We start from the raw sequence: 22,319 nt of genomic DNA on the forward strand, positions 1-22,319 counted from the left end.
AAGGTATGTATGCAACACCCAGAGCCCTAGCTTACAGGTCAAGGTCACTTGTAGAGGTTAAAGGTACACTGTAACTTTATATGCCTGTTTTGGAAAAACAATATGTATTATGTTATGGCATGTGTGTCCGTCTGTCTGTTCATTATAATTCGTGTCCAGAGCATATCTTTATAGCCAGTAAAGGTATTAACTTGGCATATAGGTAGATGGCAATGGTACGATGTGCAGAGCCCTTGAACCTGTTCTGTAGATCAAAGATCAAGGTCATAAATAGAGCTCAAAGGTCAATTTATTTATTTGGGTTTTACGGCGCACCAACACAGTATCAAAACTGTCCATCACATTTTGTGTCTGGAGCATTACTAAATAACCATGCAAGGTATTGACTTCAAACTTGGCCTGTAGGTTGTTGGCGCTGAGACGATATGCAGAGCACATCAACAGGGTCTGTAGGTCAAAGATCAAGGTCACAATTTAAGCTAAAAGGTCAAATCTGTCTGTCATATTTTGTGTCTGCAAATAACTTGTTAACCATTCAAGGTATTGACTTCAAACTTTGCATGTAGATAAGTAGTGATGAGGCGATGTGCAGAGAACATGCACCAGGTCTGTAGGTGTAAGGTCAAGGTCACAACTTTAGCTCAAAGGTCAAATCTGTTCATCATATTTAGTGTACATAGCATATCTATTCAAGGTATTGACTTCAAACTAGGGATGTAGGTTGGTGGTGATGAGAAAATGTGCAGAGTGTATGAAGACCAGGGTGGTAGGTAAAAGGGGAAGGTCACAGCAAGATCAAAGCTGCCCATCAAATTTCATGTTCAGAGCCAACTTAAAAGATATTAAAGTTATTGACTTCAAACTTGGAATATAGGCAGGTGGTGATAAGATGATGTGCAGACTGCAACAGTCTACAGAAACTCTGCTTTCAACCCAGCCACACACACACACACACCTCCCACCAAAAAAAGTCTCAATTTTGCATTTCTTTCAATTTTGCTTCCGTCCACCTATGATAAATATTATAACCCTTTAAGCATATATTGCCATGCTTGGCAGAGCTTTTGTTTCTTTTCCAGTCTGTGTATTTTATATGCATAGAAGGATATTCAAATAACTTTGTGCTAGTATTACAAGGTCAGTGTCACTTATAAAGCTCATGTAGTTAAGGTAAATTTTCTTGTTTTCTTTTCCAGACCTAATAATTCAATGTAGCAAGAGGACATTGCAAGGCTTACAACCATAAAGTCAGTGGTCACGATCTTATTAATGGTTCCGTCTAAATGTTCAGTAAAAACTGTTGTCAATGTAGTTACACAAATCAGACACTCTTTATACGCCACATAGAGGCAGCATCCTTGCCCTATGGACACATCTCTAGTTTACTCTGCATTTATATTATAAGTTGGCCTATATCCTGACCTTATTTGTCTTTATAGTATTTTCATTACCATTTACTGCTTGAAAAATTATTAAAGATGGTAAGAACTTGTGAAGACTGACACAACCAGTTTGTCTCTACTCTCTGACACAACCAGTTTGTCTCTACTGTCTGACACAACCAGTCTGTCTGTACTCTCTGACACAACCAGTCTGTCTGTACTCTCAGACACAACCAGTCTGTCTCTACTCTCTGACACAACCAGTCTGTCTCTACTCCCTGACACAACCAGTCTGTCTCTACTCTCTGACACAACCAGTTCCTCTCTACTCTCATCACAACTTGTCACTACCCTTTGACACAGGCAGTCCGTCTTCATTCTCCGACACAACATTCTGCTTCTGCTCTCTGACACAACCAGTCTGTTTCTGCTCTCTGACACAACCAGTCAGTTTCTACACTCCAACACAACTAGTCTCTGCTGTCAGACACAACCAGTCAATCCCTAATCTCCGGCACAGCCAGTCTGTCTCTACCTTCTAACACCACCAGTTCATCTTTACTCTCCAGCACAACCAATGCTAAAACATCTTCCACAATTGTTTGTGCATATGGGAGTATCTGTCTCCAGGGTAACTGTTCAGGCTGCGTTAGGGCTTTGCCAACATCACATTAGTCGGTTGAACAATACCAGTATTTATATATTATTTATTATGGAAATCCTACTGTTATTCACTTTGGACTGTCTGTTGGTTTTTGTTAAAGCCCTTCTGTTGCCCTTCATCTAATATGTTAAAACCATGAGAACTGTTGGCTAAATTGTTCCCTCTGGAAGGATTAAATTCAAGGTAAAGACATCAGATTTTACTGTTATATATCTGTGCAGGAACATTCTATCAATTACTGAATTGAATAACAACAAATTCTATTTTGTATAAAACTTCTGAACAACTTTTCAATAATACAATAAATTTTGTATTCTTATTATTCTACAGTAAAATGCTGTTTACTTTTGTCCTGCACAACTCTCTGGTATTCCAGTAGTGGTGAGGCCATTCTTGTAGTTACCTACCATTGTAGTTATGAAAGGACAGCTTGGGACATTTTCTAAATATTTCTATATAATTATGTAACAAATCATATGTCATCTTGGTTGTTTTCAGTTGCTGGAGAAGCTGTTTAGTTTTCTGGCTAGGAAGACAGACTTTTATACTGGGGGACAAAAGGGAGAGTCGGAGAAGGTAAGCCATTTCTCCTGTTGAATATTCCCATAGAGATTTATATTGCACTAGTAAATGGCCTTTATACAATACGGGTACTTTTCTTCTTTTATCAAGGGGCTAATTATTCCTGAAACAGATATTTGTGAATTATTGATAAAACTTTATAAATACATCAGTCCGGTTTAGAAAAATTGCATAAAGCTGCTTTAGAGTAAGATAAACTTTTATTTTATGCTCTTCTGTGAAATACTGAAATTTATCAGTGAAATAAAATTGATATTTTCACTGTTTCAAACAGTGAAAATATCATTTTTATTTTTCACTGGTACGGAACTACATTTGAATTTCGCAATGATATGAATTATAAATGATAAGAATTTCCTTGCAAAATATTTTTCAGTAAGGGTAAAGATGTATAGAAACAATAAAAGGATCATAAATATTTACATTTTATCATGGTGAAATGTAAAAGAAATCGGGAAACGTAATAGAATTATTTATAGTTTTTTCTACAAAGATATCCTGACGTCACGACATTATGACGTTATGATGCGATGCACGTGACGTTGCGCGGACAAACTGAATATAATTTGGCTAAAAACATTAAAAATTCATAAAATAAATAGAAAATTTGTTTGTATCAGTGTAAGATTGAAATATATTTCACTCGTGAACACCATAATTTACATTTTCACTCGTGGCTGCGCTACTCGTGAAAATATTGCATTATAGTGTTCACTCGGTGAAATATATTTCGATCTTACACTGAAACAAACAAATATCCTCTATGTCTTTTTGAATTACTTTTTACAGCTGATGATTTATATACTTAGTTTTCATGTTCAGTTTCTTGAATCTGCAGTATGTACAATAGTTTTGAGATGTATTGTCAAATTACAGCTTGAATACAGCGTTTAATTTTCTTCTGTTTTGTTTATACATGGAGTAAGATGATTCATCTAGAGGCTATATAGTTTAAAGGTACTTGCCCACAGTTTGGGTGAAAATTTTCAACATGTTAATTTCCATCAAGTATAGAATGAATATATGACACTGAAAAATGATAAAGTGGGTGAAAATAAATGTAAGATTTTGGTAAAAATGCAATCAGAATGTGAATTTTCTGCTTTCTTTCAAAAGGGTTGAAACAGTTTACTGTCTTCTGCACAATATTTTGGTTATTTATAACAGTATATCTTGCAGAAATCTTTTGTCAATAAGTTTGTACCACTAGTCACTTTCAGTGTACTCACTTTTTATGGACTTTTGAGAGAAATTATTTTTCGCCTCAAATGTGTGGGTTAGTCCCTTTAAAAAGCACAACATCAAGTCATGAATAATTTAATTGATTTGAAGATATCTACTGTGAAATCATTATACTACTGGGAGAATAATTTTAAAATGGATTTCATGGTTGATGGTTACATCAATCCACGATAAACTAAGTTCCCATTTCCTTGGCTGTGTCAGTCCATGATAAGCCAAGTTCCCATTTTCATGGTTACGTCAATCCACAATAAACTAAGGTCCATTTTAACGTGGCTGTGTCAGTTCATGATAAGCCAAGTTCCCATTTTCATGGTTAAAGTTTTTGATGAAGTCAGATATCTCTGTTACTATCAGAGCTATTGACTTGAAACTTAAAACAGTTATTTACTATCACAGTCTACACCAGAAGAAACAATCCCCATAACTCTGAATTGAATTTTGACATATTTATGCCCCTTTTTAACTTAGAATTTTTTGGTTAAATCAAAGCTTTTGACTTGAAACTTTATATAGTTATTTACTATCAAAGTATACACCAGGAGAAACAATCCCCATAACTCTGATTGAATTTTGACAGAGTGATGCCCCTTTTTAACTTAGAGTTTTTTGGTTAAAGTTTTATTTAATGATCAATATCTCTGTTACTATCAAAGCTATTGACTTGAAACTTAAAATATTAACTATCAAAGGCCCATAAGAAACAATCCCCATAACTCTGATTAGAATTTTGACAGATTTATGCCCATTTTACTTTCAAAGCTCTAATTCAGAGTCAAGCACTGAGAAAAGTCGAGCGTGCTGTCTTACGGACAGCTCTTGTTATGGTTGTGCCAATCTCATGATAAACTAAGTTCAGTTTTCATGTTGTTTGAATTCATAAGGAACATCTGAAGGAACAAACAAATTCCCAATTACTGGTATGTTCAGAATTTGAAATCTACAGATTCCTGTCCCTGTGAAATACTGTAAAAGCACATATTTTCGCTGGGTCAAATTTTTGCGAATTTGAATTTTTGAGTATGTTTGCGAGGTTTAATATTCGCGAAATTGTAAAAATGGTATCATACTTGAATTTGAAATATACTTATTTTTACGCGAGAATGAATTTATAGGCCTCGCAAATACAGCGAAAATTAAACCCATGTCAAAACCACAAAATTTTATACCAACAAAATTAAAAAGTTTCTTGGCACTTCTTTTGATTTAACAGATGGTTTTGAGTAAGTTCAAGAAATTTGAGAAGATGGCATTAGAGAAACAAGCACAGTTGAAAGCTGAGAGGGAGGAAGAGGAGAGAAGAAGACAAGAAAGAATAAAGAAGAAAAAAGAAGAAGAAGAAAAAGCCAAGATCGAGCCAAAAATTAAAGAACTGACTGATGAAGAGGCTGAAAAATTACAAAAGGAAATAGAAGAGGTTTGAGAAGAGCAGATTACTATCTAGATTCTAGAGTAAATCTGTTGAAAACTTGTGCTGAGTTGATTTTTGTTGAGGGGGATGGAAATGTTTGAAACTAATGTGCAGAAATGTGGCAGCATAATTATGATGCATTTTTGCAAAGATTATAGAAACTATGTTACAGTTTTGAATAATAACCAATAATCGGATTTAAGTTAACAGGGCAATAAGTAAGTTTTTAGCTGTGCCTTTAAAACTGTGTTTGAATGGTCGAATATCTTGTCGAGATTATCACACAATATATTGTCTCTAAGTTCACAAAAGTAAGGTAGATTCTAAGTTTAAGACAGATAAGCTGCCTGTATTTACATTTGATAAAGTAATAACTATGGTTTTTGGCCCATTAAAATTTTATTAAACATTGGCATTTGTCTTTCACACAGAAAAAGTCTGAGCCAGAAGCTAGTCCAGCAGAAAATGGTACAGGGGACGGAACAAAAGATAAGGAAGAAGATAAAAAGGTATGATAGGTGTCAAAGTTATTTGATTTAGAGTGTTATATATTATTGTGCACAATATTGTGTTTATTTCTAATGTTAAACATGAATCAAATTGTGCAAGATGAATACAATTAGACCTAAACTTAAATTCAAATTAAATGTGTCATTAAAGAATGAAAATTTTCAGGAGTCATAGTATACAATGATAAATATTAAATGTATTTTTTATGTAGAGAAATGGTAGGAGAACAACATTATCAAAATTTTTACACAGTCATACTAGTGTTGGGAACCAGTCAAATTTCAACAATCAATTTAATTGGGACAAACATCAGTTGTTTTTGCTTCTTTGAAATGTAATGCCAAAGAATGGACAAATTTTCACCATTTTGTCTAATCTGAAATCATTTTATTTGGTCATTAACAATTATGTTACCCTATGTTTTGCTTTTTATACTATTTTGGAGGCATTGTCCAGACATCAGACTTTGTTAGTGGTAAAAAGTTTTGTCCATGATTCAAAGGTATTGCAGTGCTTTTGAAACTCATGAGTTAATACTTGGCAAGGTAGGGAGGACAAAATTAAGATGTGAATACCTTTATAGCAAAATGTGTGTTTTACAAATGCCCACTATTTACCACACTCTACAATCCATTGCAGTGTTACTACAGCTTGACAATGCAATATCACAATCTGTGCGTACACCTCACAATCTGCCTTTGAACTACCACATTCTGCCTACACACCAAAATCTATGCACACACTACTACAATCTGCACACAAATCTCCATGTTCTGTCCACACGCTACTTGAATATGTCTTTTAACTTCCCCAGTCTGGACACAAAACTATTGCACTGTTGCACTATCACAACATGCTCACACACTACCAAAATATACTGGTACCTGTACACAATCACAGTCCCCACACAGTTACTGCACTATGTCTACACACAATTACAGTCTTTCCACTAGTTACCACAGTGTGCCCACACACTGCCACAGAGTGCATACCCACTACCGCCGTCTGTCGCAGTTCTGCCACAGTATGTCCTACTCTACTACGTTGTCTGCATATTACCGCAATTTACCCACACACAACCGCAATATTTCCATACACTTACCCAATCTACCCATGCTACCACAATCTACCAAGACACTTCCACAATCTACCCACATACACTTGTCTCTACATCAGATATGAACAGTGTAGTATACTTAAGTGTTTTACAGTTGGATCACCGCCTGCTTAGCTCAATAGGGAGAGCGCCAATCTACAGATCGTGGGGTCATGAGTTCGATCCTTGGGTGGGCCGAATGTTCTCCATGACGATTTGATGGTAGACATTATGTCTGAAATCAGTCAACGTCCAGCTCTGATTCATGTGGGGATGTTGGCAGTTACATGCGGCAACAGGTTCGTACTGGTACAGAATCCAGGAACACTGGTTATGTTAACTGCCGCCATAACATAATTGAAATACATGTACTGTTGAAAAACTACGTTAAACCCAAAACAAACAATTTTACAGTCTGATGATGAAGAAGAAGATGAGGATGCTAAAGGAAAGCTCAAACCTAACTATGGTAATGGAGCTGACCTAGAAAAGTACAGCTGGACACAGACACTGGAGGAGTTAGAAGTTAGTATTAATATGTACAATGGTAATTACAGTATTTGACATTTAATTTAATAAGTTGTAAAAATAGGAGCTATTTTAATGAACATCTTTTTATCAGTTTTAGATGGCAAACATTATTGTGAGACAAAAGTGTATATACTATGACTTTAAATCAAGTATGCAAATAAATTTAGATCATTAAACTTTCATATATCAGCCTTCTTAATTCAGGGAGGAAAACTCACAGTTTGTATCAGATCCAATGTAAAACGTGTTAAAAACAAAAGGAAATGTTGTTTTTTTTCATATTGACTCTATGTTTTCTAACCATTTCAATGGAACCTGTCTTGTCAAAGTAGTTACCTTAAGTTTACATCATCCTTCTAAATGTAAAGGGGAAAAAGCTGTAAGCATTAGATTTTATTTAAAAAAATATTGAAGTTTCATGCATTGTGTTCAAGGTTTTACCATACATTTATTATTATACATGCATTTTATATTCACAGGTAATGATTCCATTAAATGTCAGTTTCCCAGTGAAAAGTAAAGACCTTATAGTGAATATTGAGAAAAAGGTTTGTTTGTATATTTTTCTTTTACAGAGGGTGGAGCATAATTATAGTCTTACCTGTTTTTAACAGCCAGCTGCAGTTTATCCTGTTCTGATAAGGCCTTATTTTTCGATTGGTTATAGTGGCAGTTGATGTGATCTTTTTAGCTTGACGATTCAAAGAATAGGTACAGCTATTGGACTCGCCAGTGCGTCGGCGTCAGCGTCCCAATTTGGTTAAGTTTTTGTATGTAAGCTGGTATCTCAGTAACCACTTGTGGGAATGAATTGAAACTTCACACACTTATTCACTGTGATAAACTAACTTGCATTGCACAGGTTTCATAACTCTATTTTACTTATTTTACAAAATTATGCCCCTTTTTCAACTTAGAAAATTTTTGTTAAGGTTTTGTAAGCAGGTATCTCAGTACCTACCAATGGGAATAGATTGAAACTTAACACACTTGTCAACTGTCATGAGCTGATATGGACTGTACATGCCTCTTTTTCGTCTTTTTGGTTAAGTTTTTTATGTAAGCTGGTATCTCAGTACCCACTTATGGGTAAGTTTTTGTATGTAAGCTGGTATCTCAGTACCCACTAATGGGAATGGATTAAAACTTAACACACTTGTCCGCTGTCTTGAGCTGATATGGACTGTACAGGCTCAATAACCCTGTTTTGCAGTTTTACAAAATTATGTCCCTTTTTTAGTCGAGGTTGCTGTCCTCTGACAGCTCTTGTTTTATATGGGCTGAATTCTTTCAAATTGGGGTGTGATTTGTTGGGATTTTCAGGTACAGGACATATTTTATTCATCCGTCTCTATCAGGCCAGAATTATGGCCTTTGACTTAGTCAAATATTTCATAAAGGGTCTAAAAGTTTGTATCACATGTATCTCAAAAAGTATATAACCTATAGTCTCAAAACCTTATGAGATACCTACAGTTTTCATCATGTGACATTTTGCATCTGGGGTGCTCATACATTTACATAAAGTTAAACTCATGGAGTTACATGATTTAAAAAAAAACTGTAAAAGCAGAACTTTTCGCAAGAGTTTTATTTTCGCTATATTTGTAAGGTCCCTCACCTCATGAATATTAATCTTCGCGTAAATATGAACCATTAGTAAAATGCAATTCAAGAAAATCACATTACTGCACAAACCTTCCTTAACATATATGGAAACAGCCATATTTACAAAATTAGAATAGGTTCTATGTTCTTTTAACAACTATAGAATAGTATGATTTTAAAACAAATAGAAAAGACCATGTAAATGCATAATTTAGAACAGATATAATGACTTTTGTGTTCGAAGTGTGTTTAATTAAACAAATAATATCTATGCCCCTGGATACTGATTACATGTAAAGGTGTGTTTGTTACAGGTATAGAATTGTCAAGGTTTACAGGTTTTGGATTTTGAAGTAGGTTCATACAAATATCCTTTGGGTTTCTCTTTTTAAAAACTTCGAAAATATTCAGATTTGTCAAGCTGCCAGAGCTAAAAATTGAAAAATCTTCAAACAAAATTGCTGCATAATTCCTCTATTGACCATCTAACAAGAATTTTCATATCATTTAATGGCTATCTTGAATGCATTGGAAACTTCTCCTCTGAATCTGCAGGTGTATTTTCAAATAATTTTGTAAAAATGTTTCATAGAAAATTATAAAGTTTCAAACTTGAGGTTTGAAACTCAGGTCAGAGATGTCAGGCCATCATGTCCCAATTGTTACAGTTTGAATTCTTGTTTCTGTAAACAGCATGTGAAAGTGGCGTTAAAGGGACATCCAGCAATAATAGATGGTGAACTACAGCATGACATCAAGTTAGAGGAATCAACCTGGACCATTGAAGACAGGAAGGCTGTGAAACTCTTCTTTGAGAAGGTACATTTGGTTATAACTTCCTGTCTTGGCACTGTTTATAAATATATAAATGTGGATTTGGTCACTGTGTCATCCAACTAAAGATACCATATATAGTAACATAACATTTGAGAAGATACCAAGTTATTCTGATGACATTTAAAAAATGAGATACTACTTATCATGGCATTTCTCTGGGAATACAAAAGTTCAGGACTGCTTTTGTGGTAGGATTTAATAGTTGGAGGGGGCCTCCGTGGCCGAGTGGTTAGAGTCGTTGACTTCAAACCATTTGCCCCTCATCGATGTGGGTTCGAAACCTCATTTGGGGCGTAGAATTCTTCACATGAGGAAGCCATCCAGCTGGCTTACGGAAGGTCGGTGGTTCTACCCAGGTGCCCGCTCGTGATGAAATTGTGCACGGAGGGGCACCTGGGGTCTTCCTCCACCATTAAAGCTGGAAAGTCGCCATATGACCTAAAATTGTGTCGGTGCGACGTTAAACCCAACAAAATAAATAAAATAAAATTAATAGTTGGCAATTTCAAACATTCTGCTGCAAGCGGAGCCATTTGGAATTAACAGCAACACCAAAAAGACTTCCATCTAAATATGTTTCATGTGGTTTTTGGTAGTTCTTTGAAATCAGTTGTATGTGAATCATTCAAATTACAAATGGCAGTTTTTCTACCATTGCTTACAAATAAGTTGGAGAGTCACATCTGAGTTTGTAGTTTTGTTTTGTTTGTGCTACACCTTAGAAGTTATGTCATTGAATAATATTTCACTAAAATTTTGCTGTGATATTTAAGTCCAGTTAGGTAAAGATGTGAAGAGACAAATTTTATTTTACTTGAAAATAGTGCAGATATATATTTATGAACTAAAATTAGATCATTAATTTAGGAGTAAATAAATTGGGGTTTGGACCAAACCAGTTATTTCATTGGCACATGAATTAATGGACATTAGAATTTAGTAGATGAAAATATATGGAAGTTTTTTGTTTTTTTTTTTGCTTGAATTATGGTAGATAGTGTCAATATGGAGACATGAAAATCCATCAAAGTAACCCCCCTTCATAAGTCTCAGCATGAAAATCCATGAAAGTTAGCCCCCTCCATAAGGTCTTGACATGAAAATCCATGGAAGTTAGCCCCTTCCATAGTCTCTACATGAAAATCCATGAAAGTTAGCCCCCTTCATAAGGTCTTAACATCAAAATGCATGAAGATTAGTTCCTTCCATTAGGTCTTGAAAACCCATAAAATTAGTCCCATAATTATAGTCTCAACATGAAAGTTCATGAAAATGTGCCCTCTCCACAAAGTCTTGACAAGAAAATCTAGGAAAACTAACTCTCTTTATAAGGTGTCATCATGAAAAATAGACCTCTTCTAAAGATATTGATAGTTTCACAGTAAAATAATGTTCTTTTTGGCTGTATGAATATTTATATTGTTTCAGGTTAACAAGATGGAATGGTGGAGTCAAGTTGTCAAAACTGACCCTGAAATAAACACCAAGAAAGTTCAACCAGAAAATTCTAAGGTTTCATGTTGATTTATATTGATTTATTTTGATTTTTTTCTTATGGTTTTTGTGCTTTTCATATCTTGGTTGAATTTCAAACGTATGATTTACACTGACAGAATTATTTCAGTTGCTGTATTGAAATGGGATTGAAATTAAATAAAGTTTAAGTTGTTCCTTGATCAGGTTAAAAATTCTCAGTTTCATCGAATTTCAAGTTAATCAAACTAAATTAACTTTGTAGAAAGAAATTGCTTTGATTAGTTGGAAAGGACCTTTGAATAGAATTTTTATTCTGTTTAGTAAGAACTGCAATATGTATTAATGCTGATAAATGGGAAATTTGTCCTTTAGCTTGAATTCATGTTTTTGATAAAGTTTTCTGACCATACTTCTAAATTGCAGATGATAACTATTATATTAGAATTGTCATAATGTCATATTTAGAAAAAATATCTTTCTTCAATTCACAAATGGCAAAAAAGCACCATCCTTACCCTTTTTCCAAACTCTGATATGTTAGCTTAAAACTGGGCCAGGAGTCAGTTCAGAAGACTTTGCGTTGTTTAATAGATTTTGGCACATAGCTGAACCATTCATGTACAGCTTTAAGCATTTTGAAATAAATGAATATTTCATTCACTGCATTTCTGTAGCTATCGGACTTGGATGGTGAAACTCGTGGCATTGTCGAGAAGATGATGTACGATCAGCGTCAACGGGAGCTTGGTCTTCCAACCTCCGAGGATGCAAAAAAGAAGGAAGTTATGGACAAGTAAGTTTGTAATATATCTTAGATGTCAAAATGATTTGCTAAAAATTGCAGTTGTCAGATTTAGATGGAGAAACCAGGTCAATGGTGGAAAAAATGATGTTTGACCAGCGACAAAAAGAAATGGGCCTACCAACGTCAGACGAACAGAAAAAGCAAGATGTTATGGCGAAGTGAGTTACCTGGGGCATGAAGTTGGTGTTGTGTTACCTATACCCAATCATTTTAATTTTTAGTAGTTTTGCATGTTGTTATAATATCACCATATACATGTAGTTCCTTATGTTTATATAACTGTCCACTGTTGTAATAGTTGTAGGTGTTAGTTTTCAGTTATGTTCTATTGATTCACATTAAGCCATCCTTAGAAAATTGATTACGGAGCGTCAACTCAAAATTTTAGAGGTGGGTTGGTAATAGAGTTGTTTTTTGTTTCATTCAGTACAGAACTAAATAAAATGTAGGCAAATCAAACTTTAGTTACATGAGCACTAAATGAAGTAATTCTTTCCTGTTACATACTAAGTTTAATTAAGCTATTACAGCGCAAAGGGCTAGTCATAATAACTATAAGATTGGAATAGGATATTTGACGTTTGTAGTAATAAAAAAGTCACTCCTTTAGATCAAAATAAATATGAGAAGAGTCGATTTTGATAACTCTGTTGTATCACTGCAAACAAATTTTTTTAAGAATGGCCTATGTTTTTGTTGTTGTTGTTGTTTTGTTTTTTTTGTGAGGGAGGGTCAGCGGGGGTTCGTTTTTCAGTGCAGGAAGTAAAATTTTAAAAGATACAACTAAAAAGGTATAGCCTCCAGATATACACGACAGCATCGTTATTTTCAAAACAGATGCCAATGCATTAAGAAAAAAGTCATAGAACAGTATTATTAAAGTTGATATTTTATGAGTTGTCAATAAGTACAGCCAAATATCTTGTGTTTTAACCTTTACCCTGCTGGCGGCAAGTAATTCTGCCTTTGCAACCAGTGCAATCTGATCATGGTCTGCACTGTTCACTATTAAGTCAGTAAATTTTCATCGAACACACCTTTGAATAATAAATGGTACTGCCCAAAATAAATGATGGACCAGTCCATTTTAGAAACTTAGCAGGTTAAAGGTTAATCAGATATTTACTGTATGACCATTGCAGGCTATGCAAGTAACGAAGCAGGCTGCATCATTTATACTTTCTTGATACAGTTTTGAACAAACAAGAGTAGTTTTCAAGTAAGAGAAAAAATTACATTTTACTGGAGGTATGCCCTTTTAAGGAAAATTTTTGAAATAGAAATGTTTTGCAGATTTTAGACATGGTGCAAAATGTAACTGTATTGAAATGATTTGTAATGCTAGAAATGTGTTTGTTTTGCAACAGATATGGAATGTTCCATAACAAAACCTGTATTAGTGACAAAAAATCAAAATTGAGATAAAACAAAATATTTATGAAGAGTGTTCTTTGAACTTTCAAATATGAAAATAGGAAGAAATTTTCTTCACTATTTCAAAACTTACAGTGCTTTTAAATAAGTCCCCAAAGGCATTTGGAGACATGATGATAAGAACGTCATGAAAGCAGTTTGACGCTGTTCTGCATGATGTGTATTTTACAGATCACTTATGCAACAAATTATGCATATCCCATACTAAACACTGTACAGCTGAATATTTAGAAACAGTTCTATTGATTTTTATACGCCCGAAGGGACGTATTATGTTATGACGCTGGTGTCCGTCTGTCCGTTAGCAATTTTGTGTCCGCTCTGTAACTCTTGAACCCCTTGAAGGATTGCAAGGAAACTTTACACAAATGTTCACCACACCGAAACGATGTGCAGAGCGCATGTTTTCCATGTCTCGCTTCAAGGTCAAGGTCACACTTAGGAGTCAAAGGTCATATCAGTTTGTTTCGTGTCCGCTCTGTAACTCTTGAACCCTTTGAAGGATTTCAAAGAAATTTGACACAAATGTTCACCACACCAAGACGACGTGCAGAGTGCATGTTCCAGATGACTTGCTTCAAGGTACGTCTGTCCGTCCGTCTGTCCGTTAGCAATTTTGAGTCCGCTCTGTAACTCTTGAACCCCTTGAAGGATTGCAAGGAAACTTTACACAAATGTTCACCACACCGAGACGATGTGCAGAGCGCATGTTTTCCATGTCTCGCTTCAAGGTCAAGGTCACACTTAGGAGTCAAAGGTCATATCAGTTTGTTTCGTGTCCGCTCTGTAACTCTTGAACCCCTTGAAGGATTTCAAAGAAATTTGACACAAATGTTCACCACACCAAGACGACGTGCAGAGTGCATGTTCCAGATGACTTGCTTCAAGGTCAGGGTCACACTTAAGGGTCAAAGGTCATATATGACTTTGCTTTGTGTATTTGCTCTGCATTGCAGTGCTCTTGTTTTTATTTGGCAGGTCTCTTTTTTGTACTTACAATAATTTTTTTTTTAATTACTTCCCTTTTATGTTACTATAAATAGCTTATTTTGAAACTTTTTTATTATTGGCCGTAGGGAAAAACTGAGACTACTTTTCTGTGGTACAACATGGATGGTACCTCCAATTTTAAGGTGTATCTTTACATACCTGTACCTGATAAGGATTTTTTTGTAGACTTCGAATATTTTTTTGTGGACTTAGATTTGTTTTTTGAAGTTTTCGTTTTGTTGTTCCAGTCCTTTGTGGCTACAACAGTCAAGTTCTTAAAATTTTGCTCCCATCCTATGATGTAAGCCTTCGGGCGTATATTGCCCCGCTTGGCGGCGCTCTTGTAATGAAATATAACTTAACCATGTATTTTCAGTTTCATCATATCGGCCTTTTATCTATACACCTCTTTATTCTAATTGGGGATGGGTGCTTTAGAATTTTGGTTGCCATGACAATGCAAATAACATTACTGGTTTGGAACCAGTAGCCGGACAAATTTTCATGTTCCGTCTCCATTATTTCCTAAAAAAATCTTTGGCATAAATGAAGCCAACACTATACAAACTTCAGCTCCTTCTGCATCCAATGTTGTAATCAGCATCGCGTTGTGACGTAAAATACGGGTTCCATGAGACCTCAAATGGGGTCACAAAAAGAAGCTATTTTCCCCGTGAGGTAAACCAATAGCCGGACAAATATTTTGACAATGTTTTGCTGTTGTTTTGATATCGAAACAAGTAATTAAACTGTTTTTACATATTTCATTATCATTAATCTCTCCAAAAATGCACATGAAAGATAGCCCGACTTTCAATAGCAGCTACAAAAGCAAAGAAAGGCTAACTATAAAAAACTCGAATTTCGTCTAACACGAATTCTTGATAATTCAAATAGATATAGAATAGAATTAATGCAAAAATCGACAGCCCTGCATTTTATGTAACTATTACGGTGAAATTAAAAGTAGCACATGTTATCAGCAGACAATCAATATGTAGTTTAATTATTTCTTCCCCACTTGATACATCGACAAGTGTAAACTACTGCGCATGCGCATTGCAATTTTCATGCCCCATTGAGACCGAAAGTTGTTTTGTAAACACAGGTAAAACAAAGGTTTGTTGTGGACATGAAGAACAAACATCCAAATGATCCAAATGAAACAACTGTGTAAATAACGCCGAAATAAAGCGGTTATTACATGTATCCGGAAACTGGTCATATCCGGATAATGGTTCTCAACCAGTATAGATAACTAAATTACAAAATACTAGTTTCTGCATGAACATAAGAAAAGCAGAGATTTTCCAGTATTTTAAACTACTTATTATGTCACTAATAAAGGTTTTCTCATGGGATGGCCCATATATGTTTGATTTAATATATCTGATTCTGTACAAATGTAAAATACCAGTTGCTCTTATAAAATGTTTATTTCCCCTCAATTAGTATTGTCTTTGTTTCAGAATGATTATAGATTGGAAGCATCGTTAAATACTCTTGTATATACTAGAGACATAATGATTAACTGTATATAAACTCATTCCTCATCTATGCTCTTCTTTGGCTGAATTGAAGAAAACATGTTAAATTGTGCTCTCTTTAAGTAGTGCATAAATTAAAGAATAGTTTTTTGTCTAGCAAAATGCTGAAGGATAGAAAAGTGTACTTTAAAACTACTCCTTCCCAGGTAGGGTGAAAAAACATTGATGTTCCTATTTACAAACCAGAATGATATCAGATGCATATTTTTCATTGAGAAATAACAAAGAAGAAGTGAAAAGTGCAAGTTAAAACAGTGATAAAAACCCAGGTTTATCAACTCAAAGCCTCTTCCCAGCTGTTTCTGTTTATTATCCGGACCCTTGCAGCAAAAGCTGTAGCTGGACATAGTAATGCAGTTTTTACATCTAGAAAAACCTTTTAAATGAATTCTGAACTGCTTGATAGATATTTTTATAACTTGGTCTTTGACATGAACCTCTCAAAGTCAAAGTTGTCTGCTTGGCCCCTTTAGGGGCTGCCAGAGCAAAAACAGAATAGCCTTGAAACTTTTTTTTTTTTAACCTTGCAATGGATTTTCACAAAACTTGGTCTTTTGCATCCTTGTATGTACCCCAGATGAGTCTAGATAAAAATAGAAAAAATATTTTAATGATTTCTAATGACAGTAGTTTTAAACCACTGAAGGTAATATCTTGAAACATGATAGAAATCAGTGAGGTGCAGATTGCAAGAACCACAACTCTGTCTTGAATAGTTTTTGAGTTACCTCCCTTTTTACTTGATTTTCATTTGTCCAGATCATATCTTTAAAATGACTTAACAGAATGTAATGGAACTTGATATATATAATATAGATGGCAATGAGAGGAAGTGCAGAGCTCAAAAACCATAATTTTTTCTTTAAAAATTTTATAATTAGTTTCCCTTTTGAACATATCTTTTTGTCTGGACTATTAAGTTTAAACTGCTGAACGGAATGAAATGAAACTTAATATAATATGAGTATATATAGACGGCATAGTAACATTGTTAAAATAACTCTGTTAAAATTGATTTTTGAATTATCTTCATTATTCTGCAGAACCTATGGGTAGAACCGTTTCAGTTACTAAAAGGAGTTAAGTGTTTTATCCATAGAGGGTAATGGCCTGATACGCTCAACTGTAACTACAGCTTCCTGAAACACAGATTTTACACCCATTCCTCTATAAAACAATGATGGGGATATAGCTGTCCCTCAGACTGTTCTTGTTGTACCAAAATAGGGATATTTTACACACACAAAAATATGTGTCAATGATTTATACAAAAAAAAATCCACTAATGCAATATACAGTTTCAGCCTATGTTGAGAGCATTTCATTTTACCCTAGAAAATTATGAAGGAGTAGTTTTAAAATCCGTATTGTCAGAAAATCCTGGCCAGGGTCATCGTAATGGTCAGAAGTTTTGGTAATATTTGTAAAATTAATTTGCACTTTTAATTTCAGACTTGGTAAGTTTTCAGCATTAAAATTGTTCTTATTGAGATACAGTGCACCTGAAATTATGTGGCTCTTCAGTAAGAATTTGTTTTTGCTCCAGAATCCAAGATTTTGATGACATCACAGAAGTGAAATAACACCATGTCATATTTTTGATATTACACCAAAGTAGATCTATTAACATTTTGACAATATTGTTTCTCAGGTGTAGCAGATATTTGTAGAATTGACTTTTTCTATAATAGGTAAAGAAAGAAGAAATTACCATGCTTCAGCAGAAAAAGCTAACTTCTTACATTATTGATAATTTCGGCCTTGAAATTTAACTTGCAATACTGTAAAATCATTAAATTCCGTGGGCATGAAATTTCGTGGTTTTGGTCAAAATGGCAATTTCGTTGGGTTAAGAATTCGTGAATTTTAACTTTTGAACATAAAATGAATGGGAATTTTACTTGTTCGTTGGGATTAAATTACGTGGATTGATTCACCCACGAAATTCACGAAAATAAGCCCCCCACGAATATTAATGATTTCACAGTATACAAAATTAATGATATATAATGCTTGTCAGTTCCTTACATTTTATCTTCTTTTTTTTTATCTCAGATAAATTCAGTATTAAGAGACACTCAAGTATTCCTCTCTTTACACTGTAGTTAAAGTATTCTAGAAGTTAAGATTCTTTATTCTTCACTTATTTTTCTCATCCAATCAGCAATTCACATTTGTACCATGTGAAAATCAATTCTGTTTCCATTTTGGATACATTATATTCTGTATTGGATGATGTAACAATTTTTATTCAAATCTCCATGTTACTTAAATGATAAAAGCAGTTGACCACAGTATCCAAATGAATATCAGTAAAAGCTTGATGCGATGTTTCTGTTAATGTTTACATGATTGAGCTATGTCCATCTTGTGTCCATTTTTTTTTTCTGAGAAAAATAAGCGTAGCATGAAAAGATTATTTAAAATTGTACTGTAAAATCATTTAATTTCGTGGGCAAATTTCATGGTTTTGGTTAAAACGGCAATTTCCTGGGGCTATGAATTCATGGATTTCAACTTTTGAATGTAAAATTAATAGGAATTTTACTTGTTTGTTGGTATTAAATTTCATGGATTGACTCAACCACAAACTCCACGAAAATTAGTCCCCCAGGAATATTAATGATTTCACAGTATATATAAGGACTGATACTCAATTGGTTTGTCTAGATGGGTTCTTGTCCAAATATATTGCTGAACAATGTTAGATAACCTGGAAGTATAGAAAAGATAGATTTTTAACTTCGAACTGAAATTTTGAGACGTGAAATGTGCAGTCTTTTTAGCTCACCTGTCACAAAGTAACAAGGTGAGCTTTTGTGATCGCGCGGTGTCCGTCGTCCGTCCGTAAACTTTTGCTTGTGACCACTCTAGAGGTCACATTTTTCATTGGATCTTTATGAAAGTTGGTCAGAATGTTCATCTTGATGATATCTAGGTCAAGTTCGAAACTGGGTCACGTGCCTTCAAAAACTAGGTCAGTAGGTCTAAAAATAGAAAAACCTTGTGACCTCTCTAGAGGCCATATATTTCACAAGATCTTCATGAAAATTAGTCAGAATGTTCACCTTGATGATATCTAGATCAAGTTCGAAACTGGGTCACGTGCCATCAAAAACTAGGTCAGTAGGTCTAAAAATAGAAAAACCTTGTGACCTCTCTAGAGGCCATATATTTCACAAGATCTTCATGAAAATTGGTCAGAACGTTCACCTTGATGATATCTAGGTCATGTTCGAAACTGGGTCATGTGCCATAAAAAACTAGGTCAGTAGGTCAAATAATAGAAAAACCTTGTGACCTCTCTAAAGGTCATATTTTTCACGGGATCTGTATGAAAGTTGGTCTGAATGTTCATCTTGATGAGATTTAGGTCAAGTTCGAAACTGGGTCACGTGCGGTTAAAAACTAGGTCAGTAGGTCTAAAAATAGAAAAACCTTGTGACCTCTCTAGAGGCCATATATTTTATGAGATCTTCATGAAAATTGGTCAGAATGTTCGCCTTGATGATATCTAGGCCAAGTTCGAAAGTGGGTCACTTGCCTTTAAAAACTAGGTCAGTAGGTCAAATAATAGAAAAACCTTGTGACCTCTCTAGAGGCCATATTTTTCATGGGATCTGTATGAAAGTTGGTCTGAATGTTCATCTTGATGATATCTAGGTCAAGTTTGAAAGTGGATCACGTGCCATCAAAAACTAGGTCAGTAGGTCAAATAATAGAAAAACCTTTTGACCTCTGTAGAGACCATATTTTTCAATGGATCTTCATGAAAATTGGTCAGAATTTTTATCTTGATAATATCTAGGTCAAGTTCAAAACTGGGTCACATGAGCTCAAAAACTAGGACACTATGTCAAATAATGACGTCATACTCAAAACTGGGTCATGTGGGAAGAGGTGAGCGATTCAGGACCATCATGGTCCTCTTGTTTATGTTTTAAATAGTGAAATATTAAGTTTTAAAGTTCTATTTCTATCTATTTCAGGTTTATGAAAGCCCACCCCGAGATGGATTTTTCAAAATGCAAGTTCAACTAGAGTGTGTACACAGCTGTTTTCGATACTCGCCTTGTTGTCTGTGATTACTGGCTATACCACTTCAGGTGATGGACCAAAGACATGTGATTTTATGTTGATTGTATCAAACTGTTGAAATGTAACAAATGAATGAAAAATGATCCAAAATTTAAGTTTCAAAGGAACTTCAAGGTGTAACTACATCATAATTGACATAAGCAAGGATTTGATTAGCCATCAAATTTATTGTATAGATAAAAGATGCTTCCATCAAATGAGAGTGACTTTTCTATACTGTTTTTCCAGTGCGATAGTTAAAATACTAGTATTATTCTTTCTTACTTATATGTTGCATATGAAATATCCAGGTTGTTTAATTATTCATAAAGTAATTTGTGTAGAAGAATTAATGATTTATTGTTTCTTTGTGACATACAGGTATTAATTTTTTTAGACTTCTCTTAAACTGGTATCGGTATATGATCTCTTATTTGCATACATCATATATAAAGAGTACAAGACAGTCTTGATCTGATAGTCATGTCTCATCTATGCAAGACAGATTGGCCATCGTATTACAGTTATGGTTTTAAACAGTAATTTATTGAACAAATAGGGTGTGATTACAATATACAGTAAAACCTGTCTTAAGCAGCCAGCCAAGGGAGTGTGAAAATGTGACTGCTCAATGCAGGTTATTTATAGAATGAATGATCATTTTGGAAAATGAGACACTGGCTGCTTAATAGAGGTGACTGCTAAAGCAGGTTTTACTGTATGTTTCAAAAGCAAGGGATTGGCAGTTTTGTTTACTTTTGCCCCAGAATGGCCTAAAAACCTAAAGTTTTTAACTGGAGTGGATTTTAAATTTCCTTTCATAAATAAAATTATTCTTAACATTACTAGTGTGAGAAATCTTCAGTTTTTTAACCAGTTTCACAAATCTGAATACAATAACAGACACAGCTGTCAGTCATGGCAAAAAAAAAATGAACATAGATATAACTGTATGCAATTGACCTGTTAAGTTTTAGCTAGTTGACATTAATTTTATTCAAGCAAGATAACTATCAAATTTTATTAGCCTGTTTTCTTGGTTCAGACTGCTTGTTTTTTGTGTCTATCACACTGAATAAATGGTGCAGATACACGTGTTAATCAGAGATAATATTTTACTAAGGTAGGTATTCTAATCTTTGAATCAAGGGGAGGTAATTTAACAAAGAATGAATGTATTTTTCTGTCACAGCTGCTGGAAAGTGTAATTACCTACAATTTGTATAAAAGAAATTGTGTGCAAACTTTGCTTGAAGATATTTTTGATGGTTGAGTCTAACTAGTGATACAATGATATATATGTATGTGTATTTTTGCTGTATTAATCGAACGTCATAATATCATTAGATGATAAGCTCATTTCTGACTCAAAATTGGTATGTATCATTTAAAAAACAATTATGTTCCCTCCGTCCTTGTACTGTCAAGTTGATATGCATAGAGGTGTTATTTGCTAAGTTTGAACAAAAGTTTAGTTTCATTTTTACAGTAGTATAATAAGTTTAAAGGAAATGTTGTTCATGCACAACTGATTGCACTGTACACCCATATACATATTTGTTGTACTACCGGAAATGATCTGTCATTTCAGTAGAATTTTCCTTGAAGCGGGACATTGCTCTTAGCTTTATCAGTTTAGTTTGAAACACATTCCATATTATGCACATGCAGTACTGCCAGATTTAATTTTTTGAATCACATGAAGCAATCAAGTTTGTATTCTTTTACAATTCTAACAACTTTGACTAATCTTTGCTGTGAACTCTGATGGAATACAGATGTCTTTGGTTGTTAAATGTTTGTACTGTTGAAGAGGAAATCCATCTACCTGGTATTTAAAACTTTGCATTCATACTATGCTCCCGGTATTAAAAACAAATCTTGTCAATCTGTCTGTAGTATGTTTGATTGATTTGTGTCATTAACAGACTGTCACCAGGTATATATGTTGTCAATAACAGTTATTATTCATTAATAGCATTGATCAAAGAAAAATATTCCAGTCATGAATGAGAGCTTCTGTTTCAATTTCATTTCCTTCCATGTATGTTTGTATGTTAAGATTTTGTTTGGCTGATGCACATTTTAGATAAATTTTGAAATAAAAGTATTTTATGAAGAAGTGAA

General features: G+C 34.3%; 1 protein-coding gene across 2 annotated transcripts in view; it reads left to right on the forward strand.

Annotated features, from left to right (window-relative positions):
* Positions 1 to 22,319, forward strand: part of LOC123551514 (nuclear migration protein nudC-like) — a 35,385-nt gene extending 13,066 nt beyond the window's left edge. Inside the window, exons 2-10 of one of the 2 annotated variants that reach the window (XM_053541001.1) lie at positions 2,545 to 2,622; positions 5,084 to 5,287; positions 5,713 to 5,790; positions 7,302 to 7,412; positions 7,898 to 7,966; positions 9,720 to 9,845; positions 11,292 to 11,375; positions 12,014 to 12,132; positions 20,105 to 22,319. In XM_053541001.1, coding sequence (XP_053396976.1) covers positions 2,545 to 2,622; positions 5,084 to 5,287; positions 5,713 to 5,790; positions 7,302 to 7,412; positions 7,898 to 7,966; positions 9,720 to 9,845; positions 11,292 to 11,375; positions 12,014 to 12,132; positions 20,105 to 20,156 — 921 coding nt within the window. In that variant the 3' untranslated portion in view covers positions 20,157 to 22,319. Of the gene's footprint in view, positions 1 to 2,544; positions 2,623 to 5,083; positions 5,288 to 5,712; positions 5,791 to 7,301; positions 7,413 to 7,897; positions 7,967 to 9,719; positions 9,846 to 11,291; positions 11,376 to 12,013; positions 12,133 to 12,183; positions 12,303 to 20,104 lie in introns of both variants that reach the window. The other variant, XM_053541002.1, reaches the window with a different exon arrangement.

The sequence above is a fragment of the Mercenaria mercenaria genome, chromosome 4, assembly GCF_021730395.1.
Source record: "Mercenaria mercenaria strain notata chromosome 4, MADL_Memer_1, whole genome shotgun sequence".
Lineage (NCBI taxonomy): Eukaryota > Metazoa > Mollusca > Bivalvia > Venerida > Veneridae > Mercenaria > Mercenaria mercenaria.